We start from the raw sequence: 22113 nt of genomic DNA, 5'->3' as shown, positions 1-22113 counted from the left end.
ACGCCCCCTCCCTCTTCGCTCCTCCTTAGGTGCGTTTCCTAAGCTCCGCCCTTGTTCTCCCTTCTCAGGTTTTGGTCCCGGAAACGGGGGGCGGACGAAGCGAGTGTAGCCGGTGGCCTCGCTTCGACAGCGGCTATGGCGAGGATGGGAGCCGTCGCCGCCGCTTCGCTTCCCCTTACACTTCTTCTGGGACTTTTGCCCGCTGCTTCAGGGCTGAGGCTCCTCGAAGACCCGCCAGTTTTCAATTGTTCCCAGCCGGTAAGTCTCTCGGGGCCAAAGTTCATTTTTCCGGCTCTTTCGAAAGCGGCGTCGTAGTTAACTCGAGGCTGCGGATGCGGAAGTTCTCGGTTCGGGTTCTTGCTACTTGTCAGGAACTCAGGAGGTTGCTTTTGACAAGCCCGTCTCTCACTCCGAGCCGTCGCCAGTTTGTTAATGTAAAGGTTGCTGTATTGACCTACTTCGCAGGGTTGTTCCGAGGATTGCCTGCCCCTGCCTTCATTCTCTCCCTCCCCGCTTCTCTGTTCTTTGTGTTTATTTAGTTAAGGACCTGCCTTTGTAAAGTTCCAGATACCTGGATGGTGCTGTAGAAACAAATTGTTCTGAATAATAATGTGTGTGTCCCTCCATGTGTTGTTGGACTTAGCTCCCAGCAGCCTTAGCCATGACTGCAGGTTCCCCACTTCTGTGAGATGAGCAAAGTAAAACGGGTTTTTTCCCCGAAAATTGTGGTGGTGTTTGAACATTTTTTTCCTTGCATGGTACTACTGTATCTGTTTAGGAAAGAATATCTAGCCTTAGTTGGTCCACAGATCAATGGCTTAAATAAAGAGCTTCTCTGGAGGAATTGCAGGTGTCTAAAATCAAAGCATTGAGTGTGCTGCCATGGCAACATTATCTTCCTGAAGTAGTATTTGTATTTTAATTTACCTCTGCAAGTGATCTCTGACTAAAGGATTGTGTACTCTTTTACCAATAGTGATAATTCAGTCAGAAACTTCCATGCTTCGCTTTTCATTAAAGCCCTATTATATGTGTGTGAAAGATTAATGCTGTATTAGCATTCTTTTCTTAATTAGCATACATTTGTGTACAGTCATGCATGCTTCAACAACACTGAACATGGTTAGCCTTCTGGTAACTGATGAGCAACCAGCCTTCCTCCCAACTTTGGTGGAGACATCTCTTCAGTTGCATAGTGATTCTCACCACCTCCTAAGCTTTGCAGATAGGAGAAAGAATAGGGACTGTTTGGCATCTGCATGGCCAAAATGCCTTGAGGGTCTTGCCTATGCAAGGCCAAACTAGTAAGACCCTGCACCACCACGGCTTATCTCTTCCTCTACCACTAACCAGGTTTCCCGGTAATATATTCAGACTCAGTCATGTTGTAATGTATTAACAAAGATTCTAGTTAATTGTGAACGCAAACAAGCTTTACATACTTTGAAACACTGTAATCCGATTCATTTTCTGCTCCCCTCTGTCTATAACTCACTCTGACTCCTATGCCTCCCACCCACAAGAAACCAACCCAACTAACTGCCAAAACCCCTTTGCTGAGCCTTAAACACAGTTAGGCTCCGCCCCTGGGCTTTCTTTTTAGTCAGCCTCTTAACCCTTTCTCTCCCCCGCCCCAGTACGACATCTCTATAATGAGTGGGCAAACGCCACACACCCCTTCTAGCTTTTCCTGCCTTTAAGCAGCAGCAGCAGTCTGTTTCCTTGGTAAAGACTTGGAAGGTTTGCCCAGAGAGAAGTGAATAGGCAACTACGGTACTTACTTAATTTAGCTCAGCCAGCAAGACTAATAAAAAATTGTAGAACCCTGCTTGTATATATGACACTGTACCAATACAAGGGCTTCCTACTCCTATTGATGTTGACTGAAGTCTTACTCAGTGTTGCTAGTCTTCCCACCATCCTTTTGCCATCTCCTTTCCCACATCTCCTGCAGTGAACAACATTAACAGTGTTAGAGCAGGTCTCTAATGCCTTTACTATCCTACATTGTTAATTGCCTCCTTAGTAGACACATGCTTAACTTAAACACATTCTAAGAGTCTCCAGTATTAGGATCTTTAGACAATTTGCTCTGATATAGCTGGCTCTTTTACATACTTCTTCAGAAGTTTTAAAAAAATCATAGGTCTACCAGCTTCTCTTTATCTGTCACTGGCACAAAAACAGCAGCTCGTGAAATCTTTTATAAAGTCGGAAGTTACCAAACAGGCTCTTTATCAGAAATTTTATTTTTCATAACTCTTGCGGAAACCACAGCTGATGATACAAGTGGCTTAAGCCAAGCCAAGCAAATTTCAGAAGCTTCCCTTGGTTACAGATTGGAGAAGCTGAGGCAATGTTCAAGAAGTATTTGTCAACTGAGAAGTGTAACATTTCAGTAAACACCTGAACATGCTCTACCAAAAACTGTACAGTGGTACTTCGGGTTACAGACACTTCAGGTTACAGACTCCACTAACCCAGAAATAGTACTTCGGGTTAAGAACTTTGCTTCAGGATGAGAACAGAAATCGTGCAGCAGTGGGAGGCCCCATTAGCTGAAGTGGTACCTCAGGTTAAGAACAGTTTCAGGTTAAGAACGGACCTCCAGAACGAATTAAGTTCTTAACCTGAGGTACCACTGTACTTTATGATAGAAGTGGATAACCTGTTGCCTGTTGCCCTTTGGATGTTGTTTGATTAGAACTCGCATCATACCAGACCACTGGAGTGCTAAGGATGGGGCACTAAGGCTGAGAGAGAGTAGCTTACTTAGGACACCTAGCGTGTTCATGGCTGAGGTGATACTTGAACTAGGGAGTTTCCAGCACACCATCTTAGCCACTCTGCTATGTAAGATATCTTGCTCATTTCACCCTCCTACTTTTTCATTTTCTGATGAGAAATTCTCCTTCTACGTAGCTTTATATGCTACAGATGATTTGGCTATAGGGAATCCATTCTGTGCGTAGATGACACTTTTTGAAAACAATCCAGTGATACAGTTCTGTGAGTCATCACTTAATATCATTATATCATTTTTTTAAAAAAAAAATATTTGTGGTTTATGGAACTTGTTCTGATCATTCTCACAGATTAGAGATGATGCATACTTTTATTTTTAACCGTACTGCTATGCGGCAGATTAGCCTAACTTCTTAATGGTAGTGAACAAACATCTGGTAATATTTCCTTCAATGTGTTCAATCAAGAAGTACTGAAAGGAATATGAGCTACACAATACCATGTCCACAGTTATTGCTTCTATCATTTCAGTGTATTGACCCTTCATCCTTGTTGTGATGCATGGTTATAATAAATAGTCTGGATAAGGTAAAAACATTTGTATCTTAGGTGTTAGAAAGGTTCTTGTTTAGTTATTTTTGAATATAATATCACAGTGAATCCTACCACTAGTGCTGGTGGGTTATCTTTGTCAACAGTATCCTCCTAGTTCCCAACCTGACAAACTGTTTAATATTGGCTATGGTTTGTTTCAAACAAGGCAACTTCAAACCATGGGTTATACGTAATTGTGGGATATGAAGTTGACTTTTTTCAACAAACTGATGTTAAGATTAGCCACATTCTTAGGGCTCAGATGACACACAAAACTGTGGTTAGTCAAAAATGGAAGTGAACACCTTCAAACTTCTTGTGACCACACCAGAGAAAAAGAGGTGGGACATGCAAGCACAGAGGGGGGTGTGCTAAATTAATTCCCTGTGTTTTAAACCATGGCTAATTATGACTTCCAAACACAGCCTTTGACTGTAGTACCCTCTTTAATTATTAGGTTGCTATGTTGTTCCATGTCTTGTATGACCATCTTTGGGTGACTAGTCATGTTATGTTCTCAAACAAGAGACCTTTTAAAAAAAAATATTTTTATTGAACAATTTTAACAAACAATTATCCATCAATCAGCATAACCATTTACATTCCCCCCTTTTTTGTCCCTCCCTCTCCCCCCCCCCCTCAGCACTTCCTTCAGTTCCCCTCTCTGGTTTCTTTGCACATATTATACTCTGCATGTTATAAAATTGTACATATCATTGCCATATCTCTCATGTAGTCAACTAATAAATTTGTGGATGTTTATTCAAAACCTGCCAAGGAGTCCAAATCATTTTGTTGTCTTTTAAAATAATTTGTAAAAAGTTCCCATTCTTCCTTGAACTCACAATTGTCCTTGTCACGCAGTTTATATGTCAACTTGGCCAATTCCGCATAGCTCATCAGTTTTTCTTGCCACTGTTCTTGCGTTGGGATTTCTCAAACAAGAGATCTTGATGAACAGTACTTGGTCTGCGTTCAGAGAGTGCCTAGTTTATTGGTTGTTAAGGAGAACCAGCCTGATTAAAGCAGATGGTAGTATTTTTTAAACAACTGATCACTGTTTACACACAAGGGTATATTAAACAGTAGAGTTTAAATTCATTAGCACTAATCATATAATCCAGGTGCAGAAGTCATGGCTGTTAACCAAAGCAAACTTTTAGATCAGTCATGTTATATATGAACTGGTTGGTTGGTTGTTTAAAAAACAACTGTTAGCACCATAAATACTAAAACACATTCCCACCATATCATTGGTTTAACCAAACTGAATTCTAACTATAAATGACCTTTCTCTTTTTGCACCTGGCTTCATCAGGCGCTGAGAATAGGAATTGTTCCTCTCAATTAATATGTTTGTGTTCTCTCCTGCAGGGTTTAAATTGCCTTGTGCGAAACAGTAAGTATATTGGTTATCTTTTTTAAAAAAATCTTTTTAGATGGTTTGTGCTTCAATCTTTGTTTCCTTACTGTAATTTTACAGAATGAAAATCAGTGAAGTGTGTGTTTATGTATGTCAGTGTAGAAATCCAAGAAACCATTACTTCATTGGGGAGAGTGAGGGAAAAGATCAAATAGGCAGCATGCGGAGCAATCTTGTGCATGTTTACTTGCTCTCTGTTGTTGTATATGTTGGCACTCTAGTCAGTGACCGAAATAAATTGATTCATTCATTCATATTTACTTGGAAGCAATCCCCACTCTGAATATGTCAAATTCCAGCTTCAATTCCTCATTTACAGTGGTGCCCCGCAAGACGAATGCCTCGCAAGACGGAAAACCCGCTAGACGAAAGGGTTTTCTGTTTTTCAATGCGCTTCGCAGGACGAATTTCCCTATGGGCTTGCTTCGCAAGACGAAAATGTCTTGCGAGTCTTGAGATTTTTTTTCGCTCCCCCCCCCTTTTTCTAAGCCGCTAAGCCTTTAATAGCCTTTTAGCAGCTAAGCCACTAAGCCTTTAATAGCCCCTAAACCGCTAAGCCGCTAATAGGGTTGCTTCGCAAGACGAAAAACCGCTAGACGAAGATACTCGCAGAATGGATTAATTTCGTCTTGCGAGGCACCACTGTATATATTGCAGTTTTTCCTCATGGTGCATTCACTAGTAGTTCTTTTTCCATGTTGAAAATAGTCAGACCTTCACATGCAGCAGAATGAGATGGTTGGGTGGGCTGTACAAGTGAAGTTCAGTGTTTAGGTGGAGGATTTCTTTGGATTCTATCACATGCATGAAGTCCCCTATAATAATCTTTTTAACCCACAGTAGCTGGCTTTAGCCCAGTCAACTCTTGCTGTGCAACTTTTCTACTTACAAGAAAGGTTTTTGTTTCCTTACATGGAGGAATATTCAGATATAGGATTCCCCCACTTGATAATCTTCTGGGACATGCTGCTCCACATTTTCAGGATACTGCCATCTTATTCCCAACTCATTTTTGCTGTATGGGTAGACCTAGCCTATTTCAGGTTGAGAAGTGTTGGAACTGTAGGTAAAATGGGGGCAGAGAGACTCCTTGAAATCCCCAGTTCCATATTTCATGGAAACAGGCAGAGATGTAGAGACATGTTATCTTCTTAGAGAACTGGCATTCTAAGTAAACTGAAATATGAAGGTAATTCAAAAACTATTCATATTCAGACTGTTATAAACAAATTTATTGACCTGTACACATTGTCCAGTCATGTGTGTCTCAAAGCACAATTTGTGCATATTTGCCCCCTGCTGTGGCTCCTCCTAGAAAGTGTGTTTATAGAGAAATACTTAGCCAAGAGGCTTATGTATATGTTCACTGTTGACCCTAATGATGGGTGAGCTCCATTGGATTCACTCCTTTAAGTTTTTCCTAGCTTTCTTTCAAAGGCCAGTGTAACACAGCAAGTGCTATTGTGCTCACCTGACCCAAAAAGCTCCTCTTCTTCTTTTTTTGTTCCTGTAAGAAATTGGGTAGCTTCCTAAATTTTGCTAAACATAATAGTATGGGAGGATGCAAGTAAGGTATCATCCCCCCCAAAAAAATCAATGGCCACATCAAAAATGGTCCTTAAGTTTATTATTGTTTAACTGGCAGGTACCTGCATGGATCAGAGCTGGCTCAGGGCTTCACAGTGGACTCCGTCAGCCCCAAGTTCCGTAGATGTTCATATTGATACTTTCTTGGATAATGAGGAAAAACTGCTCCCTGTGCTGAAGATAGAATGGAAGGTGGCTACTGATGGTAAGCAAAGGGCAATTTAATATAGACTTTAATGATAAATAGGGTTTTGTAGCATGTAGCACTATCCGTTTGGCCCAGCAGTAGTACCCAGAACTGCCATTTAAAAGCTTTTGTGAATGGCTTGACCATTGCATGATGCCATGATGAAGAACTTAGGTGACTGTGCAGAGTGCAGGCTCTTACAAGCACGACAGAGGAAGCAAACCTTGGCACATGCTGGCTATCTGAATTAACAGGAGTCACACTTGACCTCAGTGTCTAGGTGGAAAGAGCTACAGAAAAATGCAAATACTTGACTATACAGGTTAATTTGTCAACTGCCAATAATTGTAACATTCCCCCCCCCTCTCTCTACACACACACACACACACACACACACACACACACAATGTATCAGATCAGAAAAAAGTAAAGTATCAGCTGTTGGGAGAGGTAAAGCCTAAGTCTCATTTTTACTATAACCATTTTACTCTCTGTAGTTATTCCATCTTGATGATTCAAGTGGCACTGTTTTGTTTGTGTTTTGGAATAATACATTTATTCCCAAAATCTCCAGATATCCCACATGGTTAAAGTAAAGGTAAAGGGACCCCTGACCATTAGGTCCAGTCGTGGCCGACTCTGGGGTTGCGGCGCTCATCTCGCTTTATTGGCCGAGGGAGCCGGCGTACAGCTTCTGGGTCATGTGGCCAGCATGACTAAGACGCTTCTGGCGAACCAGAGCAGCACACAGAAACTCCATTTACCTTCCCGCCGGAGCAGTACCTATTTATCTACTTGTACTTTGACGTGCTTTCGAACTGCTAGGTTGGCAGGAGCTGGGACCAAGCAACGGGAGCTCACCCCATCGCAGGGATTCGAACCGCCGACCTTCTGATCGGCAAGTCCTAGGCTCTGTGGTTTAACCCACAGCGCTACCCGCGTCCCATGGTTACATGCATGTTAAAGCGTAATATATGTTTTGGGACAGAGGTAGACTTGAGAACAATCTAGTAATACAGAAATTCCTCCCTTGGACACCTTTTCAGAAACAAAAAATATAAGAAATTCAGAGCAGATTGACTGTTAAAGTGGTGGTATTTCACTTCAGGCAGGGAAGGCAGTAGTACAGTTGTAGTATTCATGGACCCTGTCGATCACTTTAAACACTGGAATTTGCAGGATAAATAGATAAATAAAAAGATAGATTGGAAAGCTAATGAAGTTGCCTTACACAGAATCAAACCATTGATCCATATTGATCAATATTGTCTACTCTGCCTGTTGACAGTTCAATCTCTGGTGGAGGTATTCCTCACCTGTGATCCCTAATTGGAGAAAACAGATTTCAACCAGAGACCTTCTGCATGCTAATCGTATTCTCTGTCACTAAGCTATGACTCGTCAGTTTCCCCTCCAATAAATAAACTATTCCTTAGTGCATCTTCTACAGGCTGATGTAGTCATATTAAGAAAAGCCTGCGCCTGCCCTTTCATTTCTTTTTCTAAGCCAGGATTGAGTTTTTCCACCTCTGCAGTCAGATGCTCAGGCTGCAGTATGAACATTTATTTTCCTCTAGAGGTCACAAACAGAAATAAGTTGTTTCCTTACAAATCCTCTTTTTCTTCCCTCCCAACTTGGCCATACACCAACCAGGAAGTGTTCAGAACCTCAGAGGGGCAGAACTGGCTGTGCTTCAGGTGAGCACTAACCAGCAGGTCTGTGCTCAGTTTGATCTTCAGAACAACTTGTTGGTCCAAGTCCGTCCAAACGGTGGCGGTCGGGTAAGTGATCATGGAGGTATTACAAATGTTCTGCTTCTTTTCCTCTTCTCAGAATCTCTTGGCTTGTTGCCTGCAGAATATATAAAATCTCCAAAGCAACAGGGCAGCTTTGTGCTTAAGAACAGCCTTGTAGTGTAAGAATATGCCCGATTGCCTGCAGCAAATAAAAATGACTCCTACACAGCCCCTGCTGCGTGTGCATTACCTGTACAGAAGCCACGGGTGTAATGGATTTAGGGGTTGCTCGTGCGTAAGTTGCCGCCACTGCTGGCGAGGTTACCTGGTTAAACCCTTTCTGACTGAACAGCCTCCAGCATCGTGACTGTCTCAGTCACTGGCAGAATCCGTCAGTGGGCGTTTCTTGAACCTTTTCCAGCATAAAAGTTGTTTGACGCCAGGTCTCCTCCTACTCTCCCTGCGCGTAAGTCTTCTGCACAGGGAAGGTGTGGGCAACGGAGTACCCGTACTCTCTCCGCTGGTCTCCGGTGAGGAGTCTTGGAGCCTCCTCTCCGATTCCCCCATCTGCCTCCCTTCTCCACTGGTGTTATGCTGATTTCCTTCCCCAGCAGATGGGCTGCCTCTCTCCCTACTGGGACCCTCTCCGGCATCCTTCTGGAGCCTTCCCTCCGCCTCTAGCTCCGATGGCAGTTCCCTGACAACGGGGATCCACTCTGTTTCTCACCTGGGGAAGTGCAGTGGAGCAGTATGGTTTTTCTCTGTCCCTGACCTAAAGTGTGTGTGTGAGAGAGAGACAGGGAGAGGGAGAGCTCAAACTGGGAGCACTCATAGCATAAAGCAGGAGAGAGAAGGAGTATCATGACTGGCTACTGCCAAAGTAAGAAGAGTTGCTGCTCCCAACTCCTTTGCTTTTTCTGTTGGTAACAGAAGCCATCTTAAATTGCTCAATGGGAGAAAGCAGCAATATTTAAATTTTGTAAAACCCAGAAGGCAGTGGAGAGTAAGATGTACAACATTTGCTGCTGACGTTTCTGCTGCTTTGGCAGGTCTGTAACATTGACTGCCTGTAAACATTGTAAACATTGTTGTTTTATCTGAGTGAGTGGGACCAGAGTTTGGAAAAACTGCAAGGGAAAAGGGAAGGGGGCACCACAGGTTTTGTCTGCCCCAGGGGATGTATGCACTATCAGCTCTCTTGGACATAACCCACTGCTTTTGTCACCCTATAGCCGCTGTCTCTCTGGCGTCCCCCCTGCCTTACTCACTACCTTATAGCAGGAGGGGGGGAACACTAGCAGAGCATGAAGAGGAGGACAGTCATTCTTAAATGTATTTCCAAGGCTGCTATTAAAAATGTTCATTTAGTGCCAGCAATTAGTTAGGCACTCCATACAGATAATAAATATAACAGCCCTGCCTGCAAGACTTCGAGAGTACATCCCTCCTTAATCAGAACAGCAGGAGAGAGGGGTCTTTATCAGAGAGCAGAGTAAGCAAAAGAGTGCCCCAACTGATACTCTGTTGACCTAACAAGGCTATACAATTCTAGAAGGCATTTGGAAGAGAGGAAGGAGTAAGTTCTTCCATCCACAAGGAGCAAAGTAATGAACAGTTCAGAGGTAGAGAAATGGTTGCATGGGTTTGAGACTAGTTGATTGGACTTGAACAAACTAATCACTCTGCCTTGATGTTCAGATCTCCCCTCTCTCTCTCCCTCCATCCCTCCTGTATCATGCCTGTGGATTTTGTATTATTTATTTCATTTTTCTACTATAACTCCGGTGTTGCAGTTCCGTGCAATCTTGGTTTTTAACTTCAGCACACTGGTATTGGTTGACAGATCTTTCCTCTTTTTGTTGTTTCAGTGGAGTTTCTCTTTCAATCGTTTTGAGGTAGAACCAGGTCAAACATACCAAGTAACTGTTCATCACTTGCCCAAATTAAGTACTCCAGGAGACTATAATCGGAAATCTGTGTCATTCACAGTACCAGGTAAAGGACCCTCTTTGTAATGGTAATGATGGGATTTAGTATTGGGCTTATCATGTAGTAAAATCATGTTTTTTAGACTAGGGATGGATAGAAGAGCTATTTTCCATTCACTCTCTTTTGCATATAATGAATTGTAGGTCCATTCAGTTTTTTGCAGTTGATTATTTTTTTTTAATGTATGAAAACTTTGAATTTAAATTGGAGGAATTTTATACACATTCTTCCCACAAAACATGCACGTTTTTGCTTTTTAGAGCATTTTATAGGAAAACACACATTTTGTACATATTCTTTGCCATAAGGTATGCATTCTTTACTTTCTTGAACCACAAGGTTCATTTTTGCATCACAAAATTAGGAATAGTGCATTCCAATTCATATATAAGTCTGGGACCAGTGAATTAAATCAGGTTTACTTTAAAATGCAGATCAAATGAATTTCTCCATCACGAGGCGGGACTGGGTTCAGATGCAGATATGACTTTGTGGTGCTGCTGATACTGATATTATAGTGCTATACAAAAAGTTTTTTTAAGTGACTGGCCCTACCAGCAGGTTTCCAATATGTATCTAAAGAAAAATAAGAAATGGAAAGAAGACTAAAGCAAGAATAGCCAATGTGGTGTGCTGGGATGTTTTCGAGTACAACTCCCACCCCAAGCCAGCATGGCCCAATGGTCAGGGAGATGGGAATTGTAGTCTACAGTATCTGGAGGGCACCAGCTCTGGAGGGGCTGAAGGAAAGACCTACTAAGATGGGAGGGCCTGGGCATTTTAAAGAACTTATTGTATACAGGAGGCAGTGTGACAATTCAAATGTCAGATGGGAGAGAATTTCAAAGTAAAGGAACTGAAAGGACAAAAACAGGAAATATGTGAAGAAATTCTGGGCTTGCAAAATAACATAGACCCAGCAGAAAGAAACTGATGCAAGTGGTGTGAACAAAGAAAAAGAGATGGAAGATAAACAGGAACTATAATGGGCAAATATTGGCAAATCAGTTTTGAAGAACATAAAAGGAACACACGCATAATAATAATAATGGTGATGCTGTTGCTGCTGCTGTTGATTTGCAGTTTGGAAAATTGAGGACACATATAAAGGTAGACCACAGAAAAACAACTAAATCATATAAATAAGCTGCGTGTTGCATTGTAAGCCTGGAGGGGTGTGTTTACATGAAGGTTAGTATCTAAAGAACATGATCTTTATATTCATTACCAGTGTAGTATTTTCTAAACAATGTAGTGTTTAACCTCAGTAGCCCAGTGATCAAAACATAATTAACATTCTTTAGGCTGCCTACAAACTCAAGTGGTCAGCACTACTTGTTGCCATTTTTCAACTAGACTCTGACCTTGGTTTCATAATGTAGGCTGGACTTTTATTTCCCCCAAAATATTCTCTCTCTCTCTCTTTCAGCAGTATTGAAATTACTTTGTGTCAATGCTGAGCACTTGTATTTCTTTTGTCAATTTAATTGTTTCTGAGACTTAGCCTGAATTCAAGCAAACGAGTTTCAGTGTATAAGCTGGTAAAGTTCTGGATAAAGTTTTATGATGGCTTATTGTATTTTATGATTGCTGTCATACACTGCCCTAGGAGCCATTTGGATGAAGGGTACCTTAGATAAAGCAAATTATCCTAACTTAAATTTCATGTCTAGTCACCCTAGAGCCCATCAAATGTAACTTAGTGCCCCCTCTCTTAACGTACCCAGCAAGAGTTCTTCCACTTGTATATATTTGTGGTACTTAGCTAGAAATTCTTGCCTATTGTACTCTGTCTTTCTGGACATAAATGCAATCCTTCTGTCTTTTTGTTGCAGATTGCACAGACCCTATCATGAAAACAACAGCCCCATGTCTACAATTAGGTAATGTTTGTTTAAGTATGGGTAGAAGTGTAGGAAATCTATTTAAAGTACTCACAGTTCATGATGATATTGATATATGCAGGCAGTGGATGGGAACCCAGCCTGGCTGGAAGAAGCCTAGATGATGAGACACTATTGGTGAGCTTTAACCCAGCAATGGAGTCAACCAGTTACTTCGTCCATGTGACCAGCTTTGAAAAAGATGGAAGAGAATGTAAAAAGGCGACACAGAAAATCTCAGAGGTAATAAAGCTGTTCTCCATCTTCCTCCCCGCTTGAGACACTTATTTTAGAAAGTGCTTGTATTTAATCCCACCTCAACAATTACTAAGTTAAAGGTAAAGATAAAGATAAAGGGACCCCTGACCATTAGGTCCAGTCGTGACCGACTCTGGGGTTGCGGCGCTCATCTCGCTTTATTGGCCAAGGGAGCTGGCGTTTGTCCGCAGACAGCTTCCGGGTCATGTGGCCAGCATGACTAAGCTGCTTCTGGCAAACGGAACACGGCACACGGAAACACCATTTACCTTCCCGCTGGAGCGGTACCTATTTATCTACTTGCTTTCAAACTGCTAGGTTGGCAGGAGCAGGGACCAAGCAACAGGAGCTCACCCCGTCACAGGGATTCGAACCACCGACCTTCTGATCGGCAAGTCCTAGGTTCTGTGGTTTAACCCACAGCGCCACCCGCGTCCCTACTTTATTCTACTTATGGCTGCCCTTCAGTGCCTCTAGATTAGAGGCAGCTAACTGTTTTCAGCCCAAGGACTTCATTGCCTCATTGTGACAGTTTCAAGAGCTGCATGGTAATAATGAGTGTGGTCAAAAAGTGGGTATTGCCATCGCACATTCTCACACACGCATGCACATACCACCATGCACCAGAGCATGCACACATCCTAGCCAGAGGCACTCCTAGCCAGAGCAGCTACCTGGCCATCTAGGAACACACTAGACCCAGCAACTATCCTGAAGTTCGTGATAAGTTCTTCCTTAACTCTGATTTCTTACTCTGAACCCACCTGTGCTTGGAAGGCATCACTGGGATATTTGAGGCACAATGTATTTGAGATGACAAATGCTTCTCATTTTTTTCTGTGCTACTACTCATTATTTCTCATGAGTTCATTCAAGCTCTTTGTGATTCTTACCTTGGAATTCCACTTTGTCTCTTGATTTCTGCAGAAGGAGTTGCTGCAGCCAATGAACGTCACAGTCAAACTAGAGAGAAACTTGAAGATTTGTTGCGAATACACGGTGCAGGTATGGTGAGCTGCTTTTCTTATTTGAATAAAGAAGGGAGTGGCCATGCCAGTTCCACATCACCCTGTCTGTGCTTAAAACCAAACACAATTATTTATCCAGAGATAATCTTATCTCTGGTTATTACAATGTAACGATAATGAATTATTTTAACAGTGCTGATACCTCACCATTTCATCTTCACTAGAGTATCTTGAATTGTGCCTGGAAATGAACTGGCAACCCATGCAACTGATTTAAAAAGAGTTACATGAGTTCTAAATGGAACCCTGGCCAGTAATCTGGCTGCTGCATTTTGGACCGGTCAAAGTTTCTCAGTCGTCTTCAAGGACAGCCCCACATGAAGCACACTGTGCAATAATATGTCCTGCCGTCTTGCTGTGAATTTTGCACCCCATCCTACTAAAATCTCTGCTTAACATGAACGCATACCGCTTTATGTTCAAAACTGTATCCATTTGTAGGTTTTATTTTCAGACACTTCTTCACTCTCCGTACATTTAGTATGACACAGTCTGAAGATGACAAAACAAAATGCCTAATCAAGGGGCCACAAGTAAATATGGTACTGTTGACTTGCTCTCCTTTCTAAAAGGTGTGTCCATTACAAAAGCGAGCAATTAATTCCACACAATATGCAATTTGCTCCAGAAACACCAAGTGTTAGAGTATCAAAGATACTGCTAAAGTTGTTCTCTCCTGTCTTTTTCTTTCCAGATTCAACCATTCTTTGCACGTTGTGCCACAGATTGTATAAGGCATTCCATTTCCATCCCATGTCTCCCCACTACCTTGCCTTACGGGACAACAAAGGAAGTTGGTACGGTCTTCATTTTGAATTTGTGTAGCTAATTAACTGTTGCAAGAATTTGTTACAAAACAAGTCAAAGTTTAAGACCTGTAGAGTTCCCACTAATGTGTGCGCAAATGTTAATAATAATAATGATAATAATGATAATGATGATGATAATAATAATAATAATAATAATAATAATAATAATAATAATAATTTATTTGTACCCCGCCCATCTGGCTGGGTTTTTCCAGCCACTCTGGGCGGCTTCCACAAAGACCAAAAATACACTAATATGTCATACATTAAAAACTTCCCTGAGCAGGGCTGCCTTAAGATGTCTTCTGAATGTCAGGTAGATGGGATAACAATGGAAATAAGACAGAAATCATCCTTCCTCACAAGAGTAGCAGATGTGGTTCTGCTGCTGCCTTTGTATGATGAAGTTATAGATTAGGGGCTGAATGACTTATTCAGTATCCATCATTGTCATCATCATTAATTGCTAACTTGTAATGCCACTTTCCCACAAAATTGTGCCCAAAGTGGCTAACTACATATCAAGTGAACAATCAATATAACCATTTTTAAAACATTAGAAACAACTAGAAATAATATCAATAAAAACATCCCAAAAGATAAATCTAATCAAGTTTGGTTTATTTGCATTGTTTTGCACCATCTAATTTAACAGCCTAAAACTAAGCAGGAGAGAGAATAATGCCTAACCCAGAAATGAAAAGTAGTGTTCAAAACAGTAGTTTGAATCCAAAACTCAAACAGGAACCAACTGCAAAGAATCTCTGGTCGGGTGAAAGGAGCAAACCTTATGAGAAAGTCATAAAGCAGCTGGGCCTGTTCTACCCCTCTTGAAAGGAGCTGGAGAGGGACGATAATTTCACTTAGAACCATAGAATTATAGAGTTGGAAGGGACCCTGAGGATTATCTAGTCCAAATCCCTACAATGCAGGAATGTGCAGCTGTCCTGTGTGGGGATCGAAACTGCGACCTTGACGTTATCAGCACCACGCTCTAACCAATTGAGCTATCAAGAAGATCAATTCTCTTTCTGTTGAAAGCATATGTGGCTTCAGATATATGGGGCTGTTTCTGCCAATAATTCTTGGCTCAGTAAAGATGTAAGCAAGAAATACCCTGTTATTTTTTGGACCTGAGCAAATGCAAAGTAATTCTGCTGCTTATTGCTAATAGCTGGTGGGGGGAGGTTGCATCCACCTCACTCCCAAGTGGTTTGGTAGTTTTGCATGGTCTAATTACTGCAGCAGTGGAAATGTTCCTTACATTATGCTCTTCCTATGTTGCAGATAATCTTTCTGTGGTGTTGCCCTGGGGCCTCACTCTCATCTGCATTTTAATAGTTGGATCAGCTGTCGCTTCAGTAATTTGGCTTGCTCGAAGGCAAAAAGGTATGAAAAATGTCAGAAATGTAATGGGAAGATTTGCCAGCTTGTTTCCCACATTGTCTCTCCACTCGTACCTTTCTGGATACTTGGCCTTTGCATGCAACACAGAGAGATAAACTGACCCAGTTAGAATGTCTTATCCAGCCCATGGCTCCTTACATACTGTTACCTATGGTTAGATGTTGAGCCTGTGAAGAAGTCAGTATTTCAGCATTTAGTTGTATGGATACCCCAAGTTCCATAGCAACCAAATTCCTATGGTTTGTTGGTCTAGCCTGATAAATAATTTTTGTATTACCCTTTAGAGAAGAAACATAGCTCAGTAGTAGATAGCATGCAAAAGTAGCAAAAACTCCATACAAACTTTAATTGCAAAGGGTTTGGGGGTATTTTTTTGGTGGGGAGGGGTCGGGACAACTATCAGGCTAGCGTAAGAAACAACATACTAAAAGTTGAAATATCCACCTGCTGTTTTGTATTTCCCTAGTTAGAGTGTCCTTACTACAGGGTGGACAGGCACCACAAGCAATCCTCAAGAATCCCATGTGGCTGCTGAAATTTCTTCCCAGGCTCTGAGGCAAGGAAAGGCTATGTTCCAAACAAACAGGAAATAACTCATTAACAGTGCAAGACACTCAAAAAATAACTGAAGTCTATAAAAATGAATAAGGGTGTCAGAGCACCTTTATTCATTTTTATAGACATCAGTTATTTTTAGGCATAGATGTTGGGTCTTAGAACCGCTGTCTCAGCTTAGTCTTCAAAAGATACTGTCATTCCTAGACCAAATGTATATTCTATCAGATCTTCTTAGATGTGTCTATTGTTTTCTTTCCCTATTAGTAACACATTCAGGAACAAGCAGTAGTGATGGTACCCACCATGGTAAGAGAACATTTTGTTTCTATTGAGTCAGTGCAATTTGCAATCTGGGATCCTGGGATGAGAGAATTTGGAATTGTTTTGTTGTATGTACTATTAGGATAGCACATGTGCCAGGTATAAATAGAAATTTGTGGCAATAAAATATTTGGAATGTTTTTTGGGAAAATCTGTGGTGGTGAACTTGAAAAAAGGCCTGGGGAAGATGAAAGGACTGAAGCCATGAAGTAGCAAGGAGTGTGCAAAACTTATTCCTAGTGACTTAAAGACTCTGCATTGTCTCTTCTAGTTTTCTGTCACCTCTCTTGCATAATAAGTCATTTTCTTTAGTGTGTGGCATACATAAAATTTTAACAGCTAATGCTAGTCCATATTCTAAAACAAATCTGAATGTGCATACATAAGGTCCAACAACTCTTTAAGACTAGCATCATCTCTACTTTTGTGATCACCATCACCAATACAATAATTAGTGGCTTTATGTACAGAAATGAATTGAGATGGTGGCAGGGGAAGTTAGCTCTTTTACTATTTTTATGTATTATGATTATATTTTGGTGGTTAAATGGTGATAAGGCATGGCTTACATGTACTAAAAGGTCTTGAACACACATGCCTGTATTCTGTACAGCTTAGAAAGCATATTCGGTTCCAAATTTTTGCATTCTGGCTTTCCACATGTGCAGTGCAGCAACTCATGGTGGTTTTCTTTTTTAACAAAAAATCTCAATTTTCCAGAACTTCTGCGCATGTCACAGTCTCCTCCACCCCTGAAGACTCGTAAGGTTTGGATTGTGTATTCTGCTGATCACAAGCTCTATGTAGACATTGTGATGAAGTTTGCTCAGTTCATGATCACAGTCTGTGGTACTGAGGTGGTCCTAGACTTGCTGGATGAACGTCAAATATCAGAGATGGGGGCTGTGCGCTGGCTGACACGGCAAAAACAGGAAATGGAAGCACTCTCTTCAAAGATCATCATCTTGTGTTCCCGGGGTACTCGAGCCAAGTGGCAGGCCATGCTTGGGCGTGAGGAGTTAACTGTATCTCTCAAGCAAGATAACCTGCTACCAATAGGGGATATGTTCACTCCAGCATTGAATCTGATCCTACCAGACTTTAAACAGCCAGCTTGTTTTGGCATGTACCTAGTCTGTTACTTTGAGGGCATAAGCAGTGAAAGAGATATTCCAGATCCATTCAATGTCACCTCCAAGTACCAACTGATGGACAAGTTTGAGGAAGTTTACTTCCTGATTCAGGATCTGGAGAAATTTGAACCAGGGAGAATACATCAGATTCCAGAGATCTCACCTGAGAACTACGCTGAAAGCTTCAGTGGGAGACAGCTGAAGGAGGCAGTGCAGAAGTTCCAGAAATGGCAGTCTGAGCACCCTGATTGGTTTAAGAGAGAGAATGCCTGCCCTGAGTATGAAGATGACCTTCAGTCTCTGAATGGGGATCTCTCTGAAGAATTAATCCCGACTGAGGGAGGAATTCTGAAACGGCAACTACTTCCACAGGAACCTGATCCCAATAGCTGTTGTTTGGTCAACCTCTTAGTCAATGAAGATGAGTCAGGAGCTTGTAGGCTGTTACCCCAGCTACTACCACAAGAGGATCTAGCATTCCAGAACCTGGTTGTTCCTGCTGATGACTGCTCCCAGGTTCAGGTAGTAATGCCAGTTGCCCTTACAGAAGAGACAGAGATACTTAGCCATCAACTGCTGACCAATGAAGATTGGCTAGAAAGAATGCCCATGATGAAAACTAGCACCCCCAGGAGAAACAATGTCATCCTTCAAGAAGATCTGTTCTCAAACCCCCACCCCTTGCCAGTTGATGTGAAGCAGCAGCTGGAGAGCTTAATGTACTCTCTCTATCAACAAAGCATTTTGCCCTCTGAAACACCTCTCTGCCAAGAAGATGTTAATGAGCAACAGCAGCTGGTTTTTGATGAGTCTTGCAAAGATCAAAGACAGTCGGTGCAGTCAGACCAGGGTTACATTTCCAGATGTTCCCCTTTGCCTTCTGACAGCCCTCTGGAGGAAGAAGAAGAGCAAGGGCAGGAAGGACATGGGTCTGCTCAACACCTCTCCCCAGATGTCTTGGACAGTCTAAAAAGTCTTCAGCAGCAGCTGCTTTTTCAGAATATTCAGCAGCACTTCAGCTAGGATCACATGGTAGGATGGCTAACTATGCCCCATACTTCCACCCAGGACCTGTTCTGTTTTGCCAAAAAAGAAGTGACTGTTGGTTAGAATGCAGACATTTCAGACATCCTCCCTCAGGCAATCTTGTGCACACATTTTTGTGAAGTCTAATGCGTAGAAGAGCTGACAGCAGAAATTTGGCAGCTTGGCTTACCTGTCTGCCCAGCCATCCTGCTGCATATACTCAAGCATTCTTGTGCGTCAGTAATCTGCCTGTAAATGGAGGTAGATACCAAACCTATAAATAATGCATTTTTTAAAATTAATGCTACAAGCAGATAGCATACAAGTGGCCTCAGAGGATCAGATGAAATGGACCAGATAGCTCAGTAAGCTCCCGGTAACAAGCCAATATAAAATGATTGTGATGGAAACATCACAAGAGCTCTGTTTTATGAGATAAAAGATGTGTCCAGGCAGCATCCTGTTTCCATAGTGAAGGACCAGATGCTACAAGGAAGCCCACAAGCAACAGCCCCAACCTGCTGCTTTTGCCCCAGAATAATAATAATAATAATAATAATAATAATAATAATAATAATAATAATATAATATTTATACCCCGCCCATATGACTGGGCTTCCCCAGCCACTCTGGGCTGCTTCCAACCAAATATTAAAATACAGTAATGCCTCAAACATTAAAAGCTTCCCTAAACAGGGCTGCCTTCAGATGTCGTCTAAAAGTCTGATAGTTGTTGTTCTCTTTGACATCTGGTGGGAGAGCATTCCACAGGGTGGGTGCCACCACCAAGAAGCCTCTCTGCCTGTTTCCCTGTAACTTGGCTTCTCGCAGGGAGGGAACCGCCAGAAGGCCCTCGGCACTGGACCTCAGTGTCCAGGCTGAACAATGGGGGTGGAGACGCTCCTTCAGATATACTGGACCCAGGCCATTTAGGGCTTTAAAGGTCAGCACCAATACTTAGAATTAGTAGAAATAGTAGTCAGTAACATATTGCCTCTGGACCTAGAAGTTCTACGAGGCTATGATGGCTAATAGCCATTTATGGGTTTACACTCCATAGCTATTGCTACATCTTTTAGCAGTGAATTCTATAATTTCATTGTATAAAGTACTTTCCATTGCCTGTCTTGAATCTGCTGCTGATTGATTGATCTGCAAATGTAGTATTGAGAGGAAGAACTTCTTTCTAATCATTGCATAATTTTATGAACCTCTCCTTATGTCTCTCCTTAGTCTTTTTTTTTCAATTGTTGGCATCTGCCTGATTCAAGAGACAGTGGAAGAGTATGTCATCAGGGGTAAAGTCAAACTGTTGGGAGAGTTACAATGCATGCTGTGCCTGTAGAGGCCAATACAGGAGATACATATTTTATTGTAGCTGGGGCAGATAAAGGCATCCAGTTTCGCTATTACAGATGCACCATGGTATTTCTTCTCTCTGCACTCCTCCCACTGGTCATTTCTCCTCTGGTCACTGCTGTGAATACACAACTTGTTTGTCTCCAGGCACTGTGGTCGCCTTCTAAAAACAACAACCCAGTACTCCTTTAGCTGTGCTGTAACCCCTTGGTTATTTGTATTACATTTTCCTATAGTTTTCCAGCTCTAGGATATGTACACAGTATTCATAGTGCGTCACACTTACATAAAAAGCACTTCAATACTGCCCACTTTTTCAGTTCCTTTTCTAATAATTCCTTGCATGAAATACCTCTGTTTCACTGCCACAGCACACTGAAGTGACACATTGATCAAAACAGGACAAACCTAATATCTTTTCTGAATAGTCACCACCAGTTCTGGTCCTATTAATACATATGTGGTTAGGATTCCCCCCCCCCCCAATATATATCCCTTACATTGAATCTCAATTGCCATTTTGTTACCCCTTCACCCTGTTTGGAATTGTACTTTCAGAGCTCTTTGCAATCCAGTTAGGTTTATACCCTCCTGCATAATGTGGCGCCGCCTTGCTGCTGACCCTCTTCTCCAGAAAACTAATGAACTCCAAATCATTTTACATATGATTAGGACAAAATGTTTCACATCAAGACAAATGTTTTAGGCCATCTTCCTCAGCAAGCACTGTACTCGTATTCTATATTCATCTTATGGTCAATAAGGTAAAATGCTGTTGTATTGATTTGAAGCCCTGCATTAAGTAATTGCTCTGCCCAGTTTTAAATGCTGCAGTAATTAATTTCTTTTCATGTCACAAATAGTCCCAGCAGAGTTGCTTGAGTTTAGGAATTTTCTTGCGAATGTGTTGGCAGCTTCCTTATGCAGTCTTTGAATTATGGATAATCAAAACTGCTGAAGCAATCTTCAGAATGCACTTAATTTTGATAAAGGATACTTCTTCATGATATACCAGAAGAATCTAGGCAAACCTAATTTAGAAGGGGGTATTTTAGGAAGATGCTGAAGCAGAGGATTATGTGGTTATACTCAACATAGCTAGTGTGTGAAGCCTTCCGATTCCATCCACAATATGACTTTTAACTCACCACAGGGATGCTGTTTGCAGAAGCATCACCATGTCAAAAGTAGTGAGTGTGCAGCCTCTGAATCACAGGCAAGGGGCTCTTTAATATGCACCCGCACTTTAGCTGCCCTGTCGATTTCCCATTATGCGCCACATCTGCTGTCTCCCTACACAGTCCAAGACAGGCAAAAGGAAGCAAGCGGTTGTAGTAAGGAGAGAGTACATGCTTGGCAGGAGAACTTTTTGCCAATGGCCGTGGGCAAATGTTGTTCTTTCAGCTGTTACTCAGTTCAAAATATGGCTCTGTATAAAATTTGCCATAGACCTGGGACAAAGGAAAAATTACAACATATATAGGTGTTGCCCAGGAGAAAGAGGGGAGGGGATTACAGCCAGCAAAAACTAGGGGTTTTATTCAATGCTAATCCTGTTCATGTGTAGATCCATTGAAATCAATAGCCCTGGCTATTTTACTCCATTAATTTCAGTGGGTCTAATCCGGGTAAAACTTAGTTGCATACCTAGGTGTAAGGAAGTGTTGCACCAGATACCATCAAGATGCAGCAAACATTGGAAAGTCCCTATGTTAAAGCATCCATGTATATTGGTAACCAATTCAGCCAAAGCACAATAGCACCTGTGGTGAGGTAGAGGAAAGTGATCCCCAAGCATCAGTTCTCCATGGCCCATCAGGCCAACTGCCTTGAAAATTGTGCCAGTGTATTAAAATGAACACGTGCAGACTTGATGCCTGTTCCACTGCATGACTTCTTAGCCTTAGAGACCACTCAGCAGTTTCCTTCAATGTACATGGTCCATTTCACAATAGCAAATTACAGCTGTACAGTATTTTTAATAAATTTGCTTTTTTGCTATGCCTTTTTCATTGGTAATAACTTGATTAAAATATATTGTATTTTGCATATCTCTGGCTCTTTGCTAA

The 22113-nt window shown here is 41.8% G+C and overlaps 1 protein-coding gene across 1 annotated transcript; it reads left to right on the top strand.

The window, feature by feature from the left end:
* The first annotated feature begins 37 nt into the window (after positions 1-37).
* IL17RA (interleukin 17 receptor A) lies at positions 38-20351 on the top strand. The gene is made up of 12 exons (XM_081209951.1): positions 38-258; positions 4714-4738; positions 6408-6554; positions 8191-8318; positions 10142-10268; positions 12098-12145; positions 12228-12388; positions 13331-13408; positions 14126-14228; positions 15528-15629; positions 16470-16511; positions 17247-20351. Exons 1-12 carry the CDS (start codon positions 136-138, stop codon positions 18680-18682), a joined length of 2520 nt encoding a protein of 839 aa, XP_081066077.1. The 5' UTR covers positions 38-135; the 3' UTR covers positions 18683-20351.
* Positions 20352-22113: the final 1762 nt, after the last annotated feature.

Source organism: Podarcis bocagei (assembly GCF_964188305.1).
Source record: "Podarcis bocagei genome assembly, chromosome: 10".
Taxonomy (NCBI): Eukaryota; Metazoa; Chordata; class Lepidosauria; order Squamata; family Lacertidae; genus Podarcis; species Podarcis bocagei.
Note: the sequence above shows the minus strand (reverse complement) of the source record. Positions and strands in the feature narration are given on the sequence as shown.